General features: G+C 45.5%; 1 protein-coding gene across 2 annotated transcripts in view; it reads left to right on the top strand.

Moving 5' to 3' along the window:
• VPS53 (VPS53 subunit of GARP complex) overlaps window positions 1–18,331 on the top strand; it is a 76,030-nt gene that overhangs the window by 4,037 nt on the left and 53,662 nt on the right. For both annotated transcript variants that reach the window (XM_090025503.1, XM_090025502.1), the window contains exons 2-4: window positions 762–842; window positions 1,919–1,968; window positions 2,549–2,615. In XM_090025503.1, coding sequence (XP_089881629.1) covers window positions 762–842; window positions 1,919–1,968; window positions 2,549–2,615 — 198 coding nt within the window. The remainder of the gene's footprint in view (window positions 1–761; window positions 843–1,918; window positions 1,969–2,548; window positions 2,616–18,331) is intronic.

Raw genomic sequence — 18,331 nt, 5'->3', positions numbered from 1 at the left:
GATTTACTGTGTGTGCTGGGCAGGGCCTGGATTGGGGAAGGAAGCATGGATTGCTGCACAGATACAGAAAACACATGGTAACAGAGAAAGCAGTACCCCATGGTTTAGTCTATGGGGATGGTGGGGAAAGAGCCTAACCCCCTTGCTTGGATCATTTGAGGGAGCATGGGGTACATTGCACCACAGCTGCTGTTTTCCCCTTCTCAAGCAGATAATTGGGATTTAGTGAGATATCTGGGATCATTTAGCAGATTGTGAGTCTGTGTGAAATGCCCCTCGGCAGGGAGCTCACTTGGGCACTTTAATTAATCATATTTTGTATTACAACTCTGCCAGAGGAAAAGCCTCCATCTCTCAGCAGAGCCCCTGCAAAATCCTGCAAAAGACAAGGGCTGGGGCACAGTGGGAACTTAGCATTTGCAGACAACTGCAAAAGCATCAACGTGATTTTAAATGCGTAATTAACAGCTCCTGTCACTCAGGAATTCCCTGCACATGATGGATTGTGCTTGTACTAGATCTGGGTATGTGCGTGTATATCACATCTGTCTTTACCCAGTCTGATAACTGGAGGAATTTTACTAGCACCAGGACCACCAGGGAGGGGAGCCAGTAAAACTACTTGCTCTCTGCACAGCCTTGTCAGGACCCTGCTGTTCAGCACAACCCCGAGTGTGTCTCCAAGTTATTAAAATAATCAAATCTGTTTAAAGTTACAGATGATCAGGCTGATATTTTGTGTGACGCTTTACTCTCTCTAGGTGTTTCCCAGCCAAGATCCGCTGGACCGGGCAGACTTCAATGCCGTAGAGTACATTAATACGCTCTTTCCAACTGAGCAGGTGAGACTAATGCTTGGATGAACTGCAGTGAAAGTCTCTTCTGAAGCTCAGAGCTAGTGAAATTCTGCTGACAGTGGAGTGACAGTCTCTGTATGTACCAGTATCTAGTTGCGGTTGCAGCTGCTATGAAATCTCCACTTTGGTTTTGGAAGGAATATCATGTCCGTATGAGCATTTCTCTACCCAGCTTGGCAGCTGAATTCCTCTTGCTGCATTGAGTGATGGGGAAGCCCCAAAGCTTTTCTGGCCTGGTTGGGGGACTTTGTACAGGAAAACTCAGCAAATACCATCGCGACCAGATATTAACATTACTTACAGGGATAAGGATTGGGGTGGGAGTGATGCAAGAGCCTTCCTTAGCTCTAAGCCCCAAGCTGGCAGCTGTGTCAGCAGCCCACCAACCCTGCGAGCGGGTTTCAAGGTTTTGTCAGAACTGCACAGGTTCTGCTGCCTTTGACCGTAGGATGCTGCAGGATTTAGCCTTTTAGCTGCTCCTGTTTGTTTGGGGCTTCCTCTGCTCCATTTTCTCTGTTCCTATCTCAGCAAAGGTCTGAGTACTTTCTCCCTGCCACTGCCCCAGTCACAGTCACGCCGCCTCCCTGCCCCTGTGTCTGTAAGTCTCTGGTTTTTCATCCTGGACAACTGCCAGGGTTGAAAGCTCTGTGAAGCTGAAGCCTAACAGTCTAGTGGTGCTTCGGCGTGCTTTACCCACTAGAGGTCACCCTCCCCACTTCCTTCAGCAAGCACTGACTGCTGCCTTTGCAGAAGGATGGGTATAATGGCTAAAAGATATACTAGCTCTGTAGATCCGTGTGGGGATAAGCTGAAGATTCACTGTGGCCTGGAGACCTGGCATCTGTTTCAAGCCCTGCATATGGCCTTCAGCACATCAACACATTGCCGTGTGCCTCAGTTTCCCCATCCACAAAAAGAAGTGTGTGGCTATGAGCCAACTTGTAAAGTGTTGTGAGTGAATTAGGCCAAGTGTTATTTGAAGATGTGTTACTTGCTACAATCGGCATGTGTCAGAGACAGCGCCTTTCCACTTTTAACTGTGTCTTTTTTTCCTCTTGTAGTCTTTGGCCAACATTGATGAAGTGGTAAATAAAATCAGGCTGAAGATAAGGTAAGCGCTGCTCCATTTTGCTTCCTTGGCACACAGGCAGAAAATAACCCTGTCGTCACTTGGACTGAAATATATTTGCATGGAAAATCAGGCTTTGAGAGAGAAAAGAAAATATTCAGCATATTCCTGAAGTTGTTGAATCTTCACAGCTTGTAAACTCAGGTGTAGAAGTTGTAATAATAGATGCATTATGCAGGCTTCTCTGTTTTTGTTGCTATGGATGTGTTTTCTTTTATTCTTATATTAAATGTAGCAGGTTATCATTTTTTTTTAAAAACTTTGAATAAAGGGTTGCCAGCCTGAAAGGAGTGCTAGGTATTGTTCTATCCTTGGAGAACCAGGCACAAGTGAAATGGAGTGACTCGTGAAAAGAATTGACTGGATTTGGGCTTGGGTTTTAAAAAAATCATGTTTCTAAATCCTCCAAAGTGACAAAATACAACATAGGACAGAAATGTTTCTAAGAATCTGAGCTGTGTGTTGTCCATGACCTTGGTTTTGTATTGGTCAGTGGGTTTCATATAGAGCACTTGTACCATGTACACATAGAACTGCTGTGACACTAGATTTTTCCCCGTAGGAGGTTGGATGACAACATCCGAACTGTGGTGAGAGGCCAGACCAATGTGGGCCAGGATGGAAGGCAGGTATGTACATCCTCTTTCTCGAACAGAAAAACAAGCGTTCTCTTTTTCCTTTGCTGGGGCCAAGGACAGCTCAGGTGTGCCGAATGTCAGCTGATTGTCACAGGGATGTTGCCGCCCTCTGGCCCACCAGTCATGTGATGTATGCCACAGTAAGTCCCCTTGAACAGCCACTTACAGGGCCAGATCTTATGTCTTTTCTGATCGGAGGGTGGGGAGAGAAATAGAGAACAGGATGCTGGTTGGAAGCTGTCCTTTGTAGCTGATTCCAGATGTATAAAAGGAAGGCTACTGTAAAGTGGGGTTGGGTAGGTTAGGGATATACGGAGCCTTTTAACTAGACTGGTTGAAATGACCCAGGTCATTCGTGATTGAAGTTGACTGTCGTGACTCTTTGAGTGGTATGTTTCACTTCATTTCCTGTTTGATAAATATCTGTGCTCCAAAACTCAGTGTGAAATGCAGGCTGAGGGTAGAGCAGCCACAGAGACTGAATGTGATCCGTGGATGAGCCAGTTAGAACAGCTACTGCCCCTCCTGAATCTGCTCTGAGGGTACACCAGGGATGTTGCTGTCTGGGGCCATCAGTCCAGCACCTTCCCAGGTTGTTAGCTACCAATGTTCTTGTTTCTAGTCGGGAGTATTCCCACATTAATCGCTGTCCTGCTGCTGAAGGGAGTAGAGCTTTGTTTTATTGAGGGTGCCCAGAGTGCTCTGTATGTGAAGGGCAAGCAGTCTCCCCCAGAAATAACTCATTCTTTAGTGCTTTCTCTGAGACCATTCAGTTATTGTGCACGTTAATTATTTTTGACAGAGTCGTGTGGCTTGAGTGACTTGTGCCTCTTCTCTGCATGTGGGCAATGCGGGAATGGATGTGTCCACACACATGAGTTGCTGGAAGGAGGCTGTGTCGGTGGCAGTAGCTGGAAGGAGAGGCCTCAGAGTATAAAGCCTGCAGGAATGTCAGCAGTTCCAGGCCCCAGATATTAGCAGGTCATAGGGTACTATTGGAGCAGGTCATATTACAGAGCAAGAGAACGCTGAATAGCATTTCAGTCACAGAAGGAATTTTGCATTCATCTGCCCAGAACCCAGACAGAGAGGAAACCTAGAAGAAATAATTACTATTCCTGTCCTCCCTTCGCTGCTGTTTCTGAGTGGCTCATGATGCTGTGGTCGGGGCAGGGAACGGACCCTTCAAATAATGGCCTCGTTAATAGCCGTTCGTTGGGGTGAAAAGTTTGATCTTCAGCTCTAGCCGCCTGCTCTGTGGCTGAAAGGAGCCTTTGTTTGACCAGCACATATTCAGGGCAATTCTGGCTGCTCAGCCACATTACGTTTTTCTAGGGCAAGCGTTTTCCCTTTCAGACAAAACAGGGGAAGTGTTTAATTGCCCAAAGTATGGTAAGAATTTCTTCAAAATGCTGAAAGACTCTTCTAGGGGGAGAAACCAGGCAGTCTGCTCTGGAGGGATACAACACTGCAGCAGGAATGCAGGTCAGGCTGACCCGGAGCCGTCCGTGATATTCCAACACCTTGCTGCTTCTGCATGGACCAGACAGCTGAACTACTTGTTTTGGCCACATGTCAGTCATTATATGATAAGAGACGGGAATAAATAGAAAAACTTATTCAGCTGTCCGGTCCATGTAGAAGCAGCAAGGTGTTGTTTATAGTGCAAGGAATATCAGCAAGAGTTCTGCTGATACAGCCGCTTTCAATTCAGGAGCAACAGAGTACTGGGCATCTAGCAGGGTTGGGCCTTGTGGTTTTCCATGGCCAGCATCTCCCAGTAAGGCCTGAAGGAACCCTAGGTAGCGTTGGTCAGAATTGCCCAGCTACATCCATATCCATTGAATGATACAGATGGCAGAGGAGCCCAGTGCGGGGGTACAGTACAGGTTTTCCTTTAAAAGCCTGTTCTTCCTTCTCAGAGACATCTGAATCTCAGAAATGAAACTGAAGCAACGTTGGAAGTCTTGCTGAAGCCAGCACAAAGCCAGAGGCAGTTCCAAGCTGAGCCCATTGCAGCCCCACTCACTCCTTCTGTAGGGGTGCTTTGTAGCAGGCAGAATCGTAGGCACATTCACTCTCCTCCCCATTCATGTTAATGGGAATGATGCAGACTTGATTAGGGGGAGACGTATCAGAAATGTCAGCTTCGGCTCCAGGTTACCCATCTCTGTCCAGGGTCAGTCAGCTGCTGGATGTGAGTGTGAGACACGGAGCCTTTCATCTCGGTCTCTGGTTCCAATCCAGCCCAGATCATTAGCGCCCCAGAGCTTGTCATCAGCTAATAGCTTTTTTGATGGCCTGTTTGAAACGAAGTGGTGATCTCAGTCTGATTCCTAGAATCCAAACCAAAGCTATTTTCTGCTTTTAAAGACCTTTCTTTACCAGTGGGAGGGGCTGCTAAACCACAGAGCAGAGGGGAATTGGCTGGAGGTGTTTTGTCCTTTCTCCTTTTTGACTGCTCCTTTTGCCTCTGCCCAGGAGAGGGGAGCTCAGCATCACTTTAAGGGACCTGGATAAGGTTTGGTTTTGTTAAGCAGTTGATGGGGTGTTGGGGGATGTCAAGGAAGAGCAGGGATGGTCTAAACAGTGTCTCGGAATGATCTCCCACCTATGGCCGCAGAAATCACAGCTGATCTCAGTTGTGGGTCATAGAGGAACAGCCTGTGCACAAAGGTACCATCAGGGCAGGAGAGAGAGAAAATGTCACACCAGGTCTCAGCAGCTCGGGAGCTCTAATCCTGGATCCAGCACTTGCATCCTAATCCCAGATCCAGCACTTACCGCTTCCTGGCTGGGCTGAAGCCTCCACACTGCCCTGCTTCAGTCTTCCTGTTGGTACAAGAGCGATCATGCTTCTCCTAGGTTTCCTGGGGTGATCGGAGGCTTTGTTAGGGTTTATGGAGTGCCTTGTAGACTGCTGAAATTTATGACCTGCCTTTTTTTTTTTAAATAGTTTATACCTTGTGCGTACACACACGCATGCACACACGCAGATAACAGCAAGATGGTTGAAAATCCAAGTCTGAATTTTAAAATAAACCCAATCCTATAAAGCAGGAGCCATTGAAGCCGCTTAACAGGCTGGAATGCTCCACCTTCTCCATATGGTGTAACATTTCCCGTTTCAAAGCATCTGTCTTTTTGAGATTCTGCCCTAGAATTTCCTCCAAAAGCAAAGGCCTTAAAATAGTCTGGCTCATTTGGCTTCTGCTTTCTGCAGTGATATTTTTGTAAGGGCATTAGACAATACCATGAACTTCAGAAATTGTCTTGCTAATGACCCTGCTTTGGGAGGAAACAACGGCCGGGGCTGGAACATTCCACTGCAGGGTGTAACGAAACTTTCCTTGGTCATCCCAGACACCAGCTCCTCCTGAGGCCTGGGGAGAGGCGGGGAATGCAAAAGCTGTGTGGTTCCGCGGAAATCTGTGGCTCAGACTCTGCCTGCATTTTGGAGGGAGCCAGACCTATGGATATTTTTTTTCCTAGCACTTTCTCAGAAATAGCCCTTAAACTGTCCTTGCTAGCAAGCCAAGGTCCAGCTACTACACTTCCCTATTACCCAACATTATAGCAGGGATAATTCCCGTAGATTTTTCCACTGAGCAGTCTGGCTGTTTCTAACTTGTCACTGTGTAGCCTTGGCTGTGTGTTTTTTGTTTTTTTTTCTCTGACAGTCTCTGACAGGGCTTTAACGTTCATTTGGTTGGAGGTCCTTCACCCGTTCGTACAGCCTCTCCTGCTGTGACATCCCTTCTTTTCAGGGTGTAGCATTAACTCTTCTCCTTCATCTCTGCAGCCAGAACTTTTGCAAACCACAGTTTTAAAAGGGTGTGAAATTGAGCCAAAGCAAGTTAAATTTGTTTCACTTCCAAGCTCCGCCCAACCATTTTTTGTGTTTTTTTTAATTTAATTTCTCTGTTTGTCAAAACCTCAGTCGTCTTCTTCATACCTCTCAGGAAGGAGGTATGATAATCCAGGGCTCCCCATTTTATTGGAGAAAAATATCCATATTTCCTCCATAATGTTTTTGTAACTATGATCTGAGGTGTCACTGTAAGAATAGCAGGTAACTATTTTTCCAGGTGGAAGTGTGACTTTTACACTGATCTCCATTTGTGAAAACAAAACTCAATTTAACATCTCGTGGTCATATAAACTAGAACTGGCTTCTCTGTGAATGACAATAATAATGAGGAAGTGAACTGTATTCTGGTTTTGGTGAACCAAGATGCTGGTTTGGTAACCCATCTGGCCTCACCTCGTCCCTGACTCCACATTGTGGCCCACAGTATTGGTAATATGTTTTCTTCAACTGTGAGAGTGCGTAACAAGTCACAAGACTGTAGGTCCATTCTTGCTGCCTCGCTTGGACCCAGTTCAGCTGTGAACAGTTTAATTAGCTCCTGTACTTTGGTACCCAGCACTGCCTTTTCTCATCACGTGTAAAAATAAATGCTTGGTGACTGTGGTGAGGCTCACTCTGCCTTCCCTTCGCAAGGTGTGTGCACGTTGCTGTGCCTTGCAGCATTTAAGCGTATGTAAGGAAGAAGCAGGATACTGCCGGTGTTGGAAAAATACCCCAGGTTATTGGGTTTGAGAGTGTCTTGGACTGAAGCATGCTGAATGCTTGTAATATCTTGCTGCTGTTTTTTAATAAAGATCAGGGAGCACTTTCCAAATTTAGGCAAGGGAGTGAGGGCAGAGAATGAGCAGCGGTATTGAGAGGGCAAAGGCAAGAGTGGGGCAGAGGTCAGGAAGCCCCTTGCAGCATGTGGGCAGCAAGGGAAGGGCAGGAGATGCCAGGAGCCTGGGTCGGCAGATCATTGGAGCACAAGTCTGTGAGTAGCCCCACTGAAGACCATTTTTGCCCAGACTAGCTGTGTGCTCAGTTTGACATCAGGCTCCAGGATGGATTCCCTCCTCCCATAAGTTGTGATCTAGCCACACGCTTAAGCTCATGAACAGCTCCTCTGAAGTCAGTGGAACTGCTTGTGTGCTGAATGATGTGCCTGGCTAACCTATACAGAAACCTGCTGGTACTTCTCTTACTCCCGACAACCACCTGCATACTTGTTTCACACACATGCTCTTGCCTGTTTAAACCTAGGTTGCAAGTAGTTTTGGGCAGAGACCACCTCTTTGCTACATGTGGCTGCAGTGCCTCCCACAGTGGGGCCTTGGCAGGTGCTACTGCAAGAAAGGAACCAGGTTCATATGATCAAAGAGTCCTTAACATTAGGTGTCAAAGTGCAGCATAAAAACTCAACCATGTGTTGAAGTCTGATGTTTTAAAAGTATTCTGAAATTTTTTGTGGCCCAAACACCAGTCCCTTGTGTTGAATTCTCTCCTAAGCAATACAACTCTGTTATCTCTTGTTTTACATATCTGCTACAACCCCAGGATGAAGTCTAAGTGCAGGGTTTTTTTAAGGATCTTATGAAGTGGGAAACCCCAGCTTTAAATACTCATGTCTGAAGTTGCGTGTGACTTTTCTTTTTCCTCTCAATCCATGCCATGTGTTCCTTAAGACTGGGGTCATGCGATTGAAGTTGCTTGGAGTTCTTGAGCTTTTTTAGCCAATGCATAAACAGAAGTTGAGCTGCCAAAGTAAATCACACTTGAAATTCATTGAGATTCATTTCTCTAGCAAGTTGCGGCAATTGGATGGCTTTCTTCTAAGCTGAGCAAATGCAGCAAGTCCTAGTCCAGACCATGCTGATTGAAAAGGGCTTTGGGCTAACGGCGTGCCAAGAAGAAATCCTGTTGTTTGCTGTCCTTTTGGCCTCATGCCATTAAAATTGGCATGTTCAGCTGCATAAAGAGGTCAGGCATAACTTTTGCCATCTGTGGCCTCACCGGCTTCAAAGCAGGTGCCTGTCCGAGCTTGAGTTTGTCCTGTACATCTCTGCCCAAAGGGGGCTAAGGGAGCTTGTTGCTGTCCAGGCTGTACTGGGGCATGGGGGAGATGCAGACCTGGCAAAGGATAATTGTTGCTCCAAGGTGGAATTAAAAGCAGCATAAGCTCCGATAGGAGATCTTGCAGCTTCAGGCCTGCTGCTGGCTTTTGTTTCGGCTCAGTAGTGAAAAAAATCAAAGTGAGCAGCAAAAACTTCACAAACAGACAGATGTTTTACTGTGGATCTCCCTCCCTTGCCCCTTTTTTTGTCCCTCATGATCTAATTTATGTTGGTTCTGCTGTTTGCTGTGGCTGAAGATATCTCAGCAGTTTCATGTCTGCATCCCAGTTTGACACGGCTTTGCAGTTTTTCTTCTCGTATTACTCATCTTCTGAGGTCCTAACTCGAGAGTGGAGTGATCTGTTGGGCCCATGTCTGAACTTGCGCCAACTGCAAACCAGAGGCAGCTCCATTTTATCAAATGGTGATTTGGTGGCAGCAACTTAAATACCAGTGGCTGTGAGCGAGCACAGCTTCTTCCAAAATGTAAATGGCCTGTTTTGAGGTGCTCGCAGGTTAGAAGGCATATCTGATGGACAGGGCTGCAGTTCAGATGGGCAGGTGGGTGTTGGAGTAGAGCTCGAGCCTGTATCCAAAGGAGGTCCAAAAGGCAGAGGTGTCTGTTGAGAGAAGAGAGGCTTGCAGTTATGTGTAGGAGGGGCAAATCAAAAACAAGCAGGGCAGCGTAGTGAGCAACCACTTGTCACTCTGATGTTCAGAAACAAATGGGCTTGGAAAGGGAGAACCGGAGGTGGGCTCAATGATGCACATACTAGTATAGGTATGGCAGTGTACTCCCCGTGTGAATAGTCTTGTTCTAGAGTGGAGCGTTCAAGGCGTGGGTTACACTGTGTAACAGCATCAGTTATATAGTTGGTTTTCCCATGCAGATAAGCCCCTAGCCACTGCTCTCTCCCCTGTCGTGACTGTAATGATGGCAGTGCCATCCTGGGTAGGAGTTGCTTCAGCATGTGTGAACAAGAGAAAAGGGAAATCTAGAAGAGCACTGTAGAGTGGGCGTCTCCCTTGGGCAGACTGGAGGGTTGCTGGGTCTGTCCCACCGTGAAGGAATAGCTTCTTTCACTCAGACCTTTCCTCAGTAGGTTTCCTGGTGTCAGCAAGTCACAAGATAATCTAGGATCGCGCGCTCTCAGGTAACACTTTTTTAATGGTTTAAATGACAGTAGGTACAATGCCATGTCAGCTCACATAGTTTCCAACATGACCTATTTTCCTAGTCTAGACAGGGCTGTAGGCGAAGTTAAAAGTTGTCTGCTGATGGAGACAGAGGTGGGGACTTTCAGCAAAAATACCTTGTGTAAGAAAGAAATAACTGCTCAGAGTTTCCCCAGGACCTGCTTCTGTGCTTTTCCCAGGCTTGTACATAATTCAGACTTCCCCAAGTCTAGATGGTGTTTTTTCTAGGAAGAAGGCATAGGAGCTTACTCTGACATGAAACCAGATTAATCAAACACTCTTCTTCATTTTTGCCCAAGCTGGAGGGATTCACTTGTTTGATGCTTTAGTGGAAGAAACGTTTAGGCTTGTCTCAATGTAGAAAAGACTCGTTGATAACTCTGCTGCTGAGGCTTCTTTGAGTTGTTGGATGGGAGCTTATTTGTAGCTGTGCTCTGGATTTTCTTTGATTTCAGTTGTAAATCTTGAGAGGATGAGTGAAAGGAAATTTAACTCTCTGGAGTCAAGAATGGCAAGGGGTCCAGAAGTATTAAACTCTTCATCTCCTGACCGCAGCCCAGTTTGAAACATTAAGGATACACTCAGATGCTGAAAAAGCGGGCAGACATGTCCTGTGTCTATATAATACTCAGCGCTTTGCTGGTATGAGTAATCGCATCCAGTTGAAATGCACGGTAACCAGACAGAATCAAATAAAAATAGCTTGTTTCTAATCCAGCCCCAGTTGGTGTATGGAAGTCATCAAGGTGCTTGATCACTATTGCTAGAAAAGGAACGGAATAAAGTGTCTCCATGGCTCTGGGTCTAATCCCTAAGCAAGCAATATCCTACTAAAGCAAGCAAGCCATCCCTATGCAGCTCTTCGTTCCCTGGAAGCATAGCGTTCAGTAATAATACTTGGGGCAGCCTTAATGCCTTTCATCTGAGTGTTTCAAAACAGCACCGTGGTGAGAATGGGCTGGGGGAGGTTAGAAGTCCCTTTGCTCAGCAGTGAAAGGCCACCCTGTTATCAGTAGAAGGTAGTCGCTGTTTCACAGAGTGCAGCAGCCCTGCCCGCTGCTGTGGGGGCAAGAGGGCAAGGCAGCTGCTGCAAGGGCTCCCTGCAGTGGTGGAATGGAAGAAGCTTGTCTTGTAAAATCTTGTCAGTTTGAAAAGGAAAGTACTGCCAGGTAGTCTCCTGTTCAGCTTGCCCTGCCAAGCCGCGCAAACTTCAAAAACTAGGCTTCAGCTCTCAGATGTTCTTCTGTCCCCTTTGCTGAGCAAAAGACCCCAGTGAGCAACAAGGAGAATAGAGGCAGTTCTATACAAAGCGATTTTAGGTGTTCCTTGCATCGAGGGCAGGTGGAAAGAGCTCCAGACAGTCTGTGCCCTGGCAGTAGTGCCTCTTTATCTCTGTGCAGGGCATGGCCTTGTTGGGGAGAAATCCCACAGCTCTGTTCCCATTGCCCCTCAAGGGGGGCAGTGAGAAGCTGACAGTCGGGGAACGAGCCGTGCGCCTTTCCCACTGCGTTTTGTGCAGACGCTGGAGTTGTGCAGCATGGTGCTCTATTCCCTGCTAGTGTCTGAGTCTCCATCTGAGCTAACTGCCCTGGTTCTTCTCCCTCGCCTGCCTGTATTTAAAGGTCCCAGGTCCAGTCCCTGCCACGAATCTATTCAAAAGCAGGGCGGCTTCTTCTCCGGTGCTCAGGCAAACCTGTGTTTGGTTCCATCCAAAGCACCATAGACTCCTAGAGACAAGACGCAATCCCTGAACAGGCTGAAGAAAAGGTTCTGGCTTTTCAACCCTGGTTTTTATGGCATGTGGGACTGTAACTCTCCAGGGTACTATCTAGGGAGCTGTCCTGCAAGTTACCAGGTGGATGCACTTTGCTTTCTCTTGTTCCTTCAAAGCCAGGCAGTGTTTGTAAGCCCCTCAGTGCTAGAAGATAGGAGTGTACTCGACAGTGGAAGGCAGTAAGACATGATGGGCAATGCCTGCTCTCCTCGCACTGAGATGATGATTCTTGTGCAGTTGTCACCAGCAGTAATCCTTCCTTCTCTTCCAGGTGCTGTGAGCCTAAATTAATTCGTTTCAGTGGAGGTGTGAACATCATTACAAAGGCTTTAAATGGCTGTAGCAGTTATTAAGGCATTGGTGACTGATGGCTCTGGCTCACTGCCTTGTCTTATAAAGAAGAATCTCTTGCGGCCGGTTCTCAGATGAAGCTGTTGCTCTGTTCCCACTTGCTTTCCTCTGCCTTCTGTCCACTTCCTAAGCATCAGGGTATGTGTCTATTTAAATGGAGTGAGCTGGTGCAGCTGATATCCTAACCATTCTGTCCAGGAGACTTGTCCAGGTAGAGCCATGGATGTAGAAAAATTGAACGGCCCATGATCTAGATTTCATCATTGCTCTGTGTGAGGCTCTCAGTAGAGCTAGCTGGAATGTTTTTAAAGTTATTTCGGGGCGGGGGAGTGTGCTTTGACAATTTTTTTTTTTTTTTTTTTTTTTTTGTCAGGAAGGAGTGTTAGGGCCCAGGGAGTCTGCTCACTTCTGATGAGAGAGACCTGAATCAACCATCCAAGGCTTTCAGTCTGAAAACAAAATCCCATGTCATACAAAAGTTTGGAAGGGCTTGTGCTTGTTCCAGCATGGAGCAAAAATCAGCTTTGACTCAAAAGTTGTCACCAGAAAGATTTGCCTGCCTTAGGACAGCCCTTGTTCCCAGCAAGCGGCCAGATACTTGACTGGGTCATCACACTTCAGCGGATGAGGTCTGTAGAGAACACTTGTAGCTGGAGAAAGGCATTCGCCTCATGTCTTCCGATCTCAACTGTAACTAATGTCGCCTAGGGGTTCAAGAGAACATTAATTGTGTATGTGTAGCAGTTGGTTGATTCTTTTCCAGGCCAGTTATACAATGATCGTTGCCCCTGTCTGGAATCCACATTACTTCCTGCTACCGCAGCTTGATTGCTAAGGAGCACTAAGTGCCTGTGTGCAATACAGCCCCGACAACATGCCTTTCTTTCAAAGCTGTAGGTCTCAGTCGGTGTTTGCAGTGCAGGGAACACACTGGTGATACAAAGTTGTACTAGGAGTTGCTGATCGGCTCACGAGCAAGCAGCATCCACTCCGATTAGAAACAAGGGTGTCTTTCCAGGGCACATCAGCCTTCCTTTTGACATCCCTGTGTCAGAACATCACACTATCCTGTATATAGCCATTCAGGCTCTTTAAATGTTAACTGTCCTGCAGCTCAGAAATGAACTGCTATTTTAGGAAAGGAAATACTATAACCTAACATTTACAAGCCCGTTGAGGTTTCTGCATGGGCAAGCTTTTCCCAGTTGCACTGACAGGTAGTCCAATAAATTAATAATGCATGACTAATGCTCTCCATAGACCTGGGGACTTACCACTGTTGCTGACCATACAGCTGGATTATAAGTGGTATGGCTTGCAGAAACAATCCCCATATGTACTGTTGATACCGTCCCTGAGCCAGGATGTCAGATATCCATCCAAAGCAAATCCTCTGTTACAAAGGGAAGTCATAGCAAAGGTACCCACTGCTTTAAAACAGCTGTGATTTCATGTAGGAGTGGGAATTTATTTAAATAAGAAAATTCACTGCTCTTGACTTTGCAGTGTAAGCCCCCCCCCCCGTCTAGAATTTCCCCTTCTCCATCTACTTGTTCAGGAGACCACAATAAATTTTAGATAACATCAACATTTTTCATTAAAGCAGCTTGTCCAAAATAGGTTTCTCTAATTGTTTTAATGGCTCAGAGTCAGATTAAGAATTAGGTATCTGAAAATTAACTCAGGTTATTTAATATGAGAACATTTAAAAATAAAATGTTTGCACTTCACTCTATAGGTTGTTTACTTTTTTTTTTTGCTTTGCTCTGATCTTGGGAAGTGCAGAACAGTCAATTTAATTTTACTGCTAGTTATTTTCCCTTTCTCAGCATCATGCAGTCATCCAACACTGCACAGCACTGGTTTCAGTTGCTGCACATGGAATGTTAAATCCAAACAGTTTTTGTTGGTTTCTTACAGAGAAATTCATGACAAAAAAATTAATATTTGGCTTGGGAAAGCACATATTCCAATCTTTTCTCCCAGCCACACATTTTACATCTAAGCTCCCAGCTAGAGCCCCTTGAACTTAAAAAGTGGAATCAGTTTTCATGCCACTTTTTCTGTTGGCAGTTTCCTACGTACATTTGAGAAAAAAATGTTATTTTATCTTTCTTGGCTTAAAAACCATGTTGGCTAGCAAATGTATGAAGATGCCAAACACAGTCGTGAAGATCATCAATAAAATGGGCTTTTCTAGATCAAAAAGAAATGGTTTGCCCCTACAGCAGCTCTTTTCTTTCAGAGAGCAGCTACAGAGTTATGTGAAGGTTTATGTCTCAAGGAGTAACTAAAGATTTGGAATAAGTGTTAAGAGATCAAATGATGCATACGAGCAATGCCAGTTTATTGCAGTGCTCTTGTATTTGACTGTCAAGCTCCCCTCTCTCCCTTACAGTTTTGGAAATATACCTGTTTTTCTAAGAATTGCAATAAAAAAAAAAACTTGAGCAGGATGCCAGCTGCTCTTCCTATCTCTTCTCGCCCCCACGCCACAACTGTGGTTTTCTGCAAGCCAGCAGGAGACTTGCCATCTTCAGGCCATCAGATGAGGCAGAACTCAGGTTGTCTGAATTGTGTTTCTCCTGAGCCTGTAAAAGCAACAAATGTCAGCACCAGGTGATGGCAGCAGTTCGCCTGTTTGATCTTGGTTGGTAGGATCCCAGGGCAACATCCCCTTTTACTTTGGTCTGTGTTCAAGTGATAATGACTGAACTTTGGAGCTAGCCACAGACTTTGACACTTCATGCTCCATGGGATGCAAATTCATAAGCAGAAACATGGGAGGTTTTTTTTCCAAACATAAGCCAGGTTTCTTTAAAAAAAAAAAATCCACCATTTGTCCGATACTCTTTTATTGTCCCTCATCCTATTTCAGAATCAGAGCTGGGGCATCTCATAAACGCCAGAGAGAGACCTGTTGTACGTGAGCAGCTGGACTCTTGGTTCAGGGCTCCAGACCTCTCTAACAATAAAAGATGATTCAGCAGACGCCTGGGGTACAGCAATAACCATTAAGGCTAGCTCCATATGCAAGGCTGAGGTGTATCATCCCAGTGAACTGAGCTTGACAGTGCACCCCCCCCACAGTGTTTTTCTCTGGACATGGACTTTTTTGGATGGTAGGGAGAAATGAATCAAGGTCTCACCTCTGCAGTGACTGTCAAGGCAGTGGCCCATCCTGGCTTTCTTGGAGAGCAGATTAGAAGTGCTTTCCTCTAAGTGAAATGATCTTGATAGATGACAGGAGTTCTTGGAGCTCAGATCTAAGGCTACTCTCTTTCCATGTCCAAAGGTCCCCAAAACATTATTTAATATTTTCCTAATTTAAGGCAAGAAATCAGGTTTTGATTTTCCCCAGCAGAAAGATGTGATGGAGTATCTCTTTTAAGTTTGGTGCAGATAGCTGCTTTCATGCAGGAGGGTCTTTCCTAGGCCATAGTCCACTAGAGCAGCTATTGTGCATCCTGCAGTCAATTGCATTCAATGTAAATGTCTCAAACCTGTTTTATTTATAAATGGGAATGTGTGTTGGTATTTGGCTACATGCATGTATTCAAATAATTTGGGAGAATTCTTCCAGCTCTGTTTTCCTGCTAGCAAATTTTACCCAGAGCCACATGTATAGACATTTGAGTGCCAAGGGCCTGAAGAATGGAGATCTTGCAGTGCTGACATTGTGCCGCCAGTGGAGGGGGTCCTGTGCACACATCTCGGTATGCTCTGTAGGCTCCCTTAGTCTGCCTAGCAACAGATGGCAGCCCTGATTGGCTAACCCAGACTGCCCACGGACAGTCAGCCTGTGTTGTCAGCATGTACTGCCATTCACTCTCCCAGGAACAAAATTCACCTGGAAGTGATTTAACCCTGGTTGTTCCCAGGTTATTTTTCACCTGAAGCAGCCATTTTTACCGTGGGAGAAAAAGCATGACTATCTGCACAATCATGATTTCTCCTGGGAGAACAGTGACTCTCCCAGGAGAAAGTGAGTGTCCACGGAATCATGCCTCAGGATGGTCTTTGATACTGTTTGAACAGAACTCATTTTAACATCGGATCCCTAAAAATGCATCTCTTCCTCAGTGCAAATCTGATTTGGATAATCCAGAGTCTAATAAGGTGTCATGATGTTGCCTCACCTTTGAATTAAAAAGGAATAAATAAGTGACTGTGCTTTCTTGGGAACTTAATTCTTTTCTACCCAGATCTGATCTCTGCATCACTCATTAGAGCTTTCTTGTTTCTTAGGGGTTCACGCAGAAAAATACTGAATTAATTTTGACCGTTGGCTCTCTGCTGAACCAAAAAAGCCCATAGCAGTTGGCTTCCATGAAGGACTGTGGGTTGCTTTTTTTTTTTTTAAAGGCCCGTCCAGATCTCAGAATACGCAAGACGGTCGTTCCCTGTTCAATGCCCACCTTGAGTAACATGCTGCAGCTGTGGTCTGGGACTCAATACAAAGACTGTGGTTAAATAAGTTGGAGAGAGAATTCTTTATTCACTTGGTTTTCTTTTTAATTCACATGTCTTGGAATGGAAAACAGGGCAAGATTTTATTATAAATAGTAACTCGGGCTAGCGCCAAATTTTGTCCATAACATGTGTGAGCAGATAAACAAAATAAGGCGGCTCTCATTATTCATCTCTAGTGTAACTATTTCTATAATATGCTCGTTTCACTTGTCGAGTGAATTATGCTATTGGCTGTATGACACTAAAGAGATAAAAATGTTAGTGTTCATATGATTCAGATGATATTTCAGAGGAGACATTTTTTCCTCTGGAAAATGAGTTATAAAATGTTCTGCAACTTAGTCACATTTGGCTGGAATTTTTTTTTTACTTTTTATAATAAGACGGGTTGGTGGGGAGAGTGTTGGCAGACAGTTTATCTTCATTTTGGACCTGGAAACATAAGATTGTGTTTAAATGGATTTGCTGAAGGAATACGTAGCTACCATATTATAGCCATGGTTGTGGGATTGGACAGCAAATGGAGCCTGCTCATAGCAGGAGACGAAGGGGAGCTAGGGATGGAAATGTTGTGAGGGCGGAAGGAGATTCGACATTGAGTTAACTTTACAAATCAGCTTTAGAAGATGTGATAAATTGGCTTCCCTTCACCTCCTTTCTCCAATCACAGTTCATCCCAGTTGTGTTAAATCAAAGCAGGGTTTGGGCTTGTCCGCTTAAGGAGTTCACAGTGGTCCAAAACAAAGAGAGGCTTGAGGTGAGTTTCTCATCTTGGTGGTTCCTAGGATTCATCTTTGGGTGCTGCTCAGCCCATGTATTCTATCCTGGAGCTATGAAAAACCAAGTCCCTTATACATAGGTGAAGCACATTGACCCCCTTGCAGCTATGCATCAACAACAAAAAAAGGAAAAATAACAGTGTCCAGCGGGGTCATTGCCTGCTAATGCTTTGAGGTTTCTAGGCAGTGCTCAGCTCTACATAAAATTATGTGTTTTCATTAGAAATTGGTTGCCTTTGAGGTAGGGTTGCCTATCCCATTGACATGAGACATCCAAAGCAAGGGATATAAGCCATTAATCAAGCAATGCCTCTTCTCCAGTCCACCCTTTTGTTCCTTTTCTCATGCTCCCTTTCCCCACTCACAGCCGATGCACCGCTGGTCTTCTGCGTACCTGACTTGCAGGTAAACACCGTGTGGCTAGGTGCTGCATAATTCCCACTTAAAAATCTAGTGCCAGACAGCAAGTGATCAAATCCTAGAACTGTTTGCTGTCTCCTGAAGAGCTGGACTTGGAGACTGAGTTCAACAATTGCAGTGCAAAAGAGGGACCTGCAAGTCCCACTTAAAATACAGATCTCAATCCCTGGTGTCACCTCTGTCCGACTTCAGCAGCTGGGCCTGATCCAGCTCCACTGAAACCCGCTGCAGTCTTCCCCTGAGGAATTTGGGTTGAGCCCTTGCTGTGCGTATGTGCAGTAGTAGCTCTGCAGAGTTACCACGCCATGGGGGTTTAAATTTTGTCTAGTCAAATTCCCCAGTGTGATTAAATCATACTATGACTGGATTTGTAGCCGAAGTGCTGACACACCCTTAGCTTGTAGTGGTAAAACAGGCTGGGATGCAGTCATGCCTCGGTCCGAGGGAGATGCTAATTTGTGGGCTGGACTGTGAATCATTTTCGTACCCTGCGAATAGACTGTTGCTCCCTGAGCCTCTGCTCCGATTTCCCACTGTGGAATTCTTTTAAGAGAAACGCAGAAGGCCTACAGGAAGGAAAAACCTTCTCGCCTTTCGCTCTTCATATTTGCAGCATACTAAATATTTCACCACTCCTTTTCTTTGAAACAATGGGCTTCTTCAAGCATGGTGACCTTACTTGTGGGGTATAGCAGTGCAGATCCTGCGAAGCCATTGTACGGCACTGAGCAGTGTGGGAGTTTGGAGTG

The sequence above is a fragment of the Crocodylus siamensis genome, chromosome 13, assembly GCF_052110815.1.
Source record: "Crocodylus siamensis isolate JL-2025a chromosome 13, ASM5211081v1, whole genome shotgun sequence".
Classification (NCBI taxonomy): Eukaryota; Metazoa; Chordata; order Crocodylia; family Crocodylidae; genus Crocodylus; species Crocodylus siamensis.
This window is presented reverse-complemented; position numbering and strand designations above follow the sequence as displayed.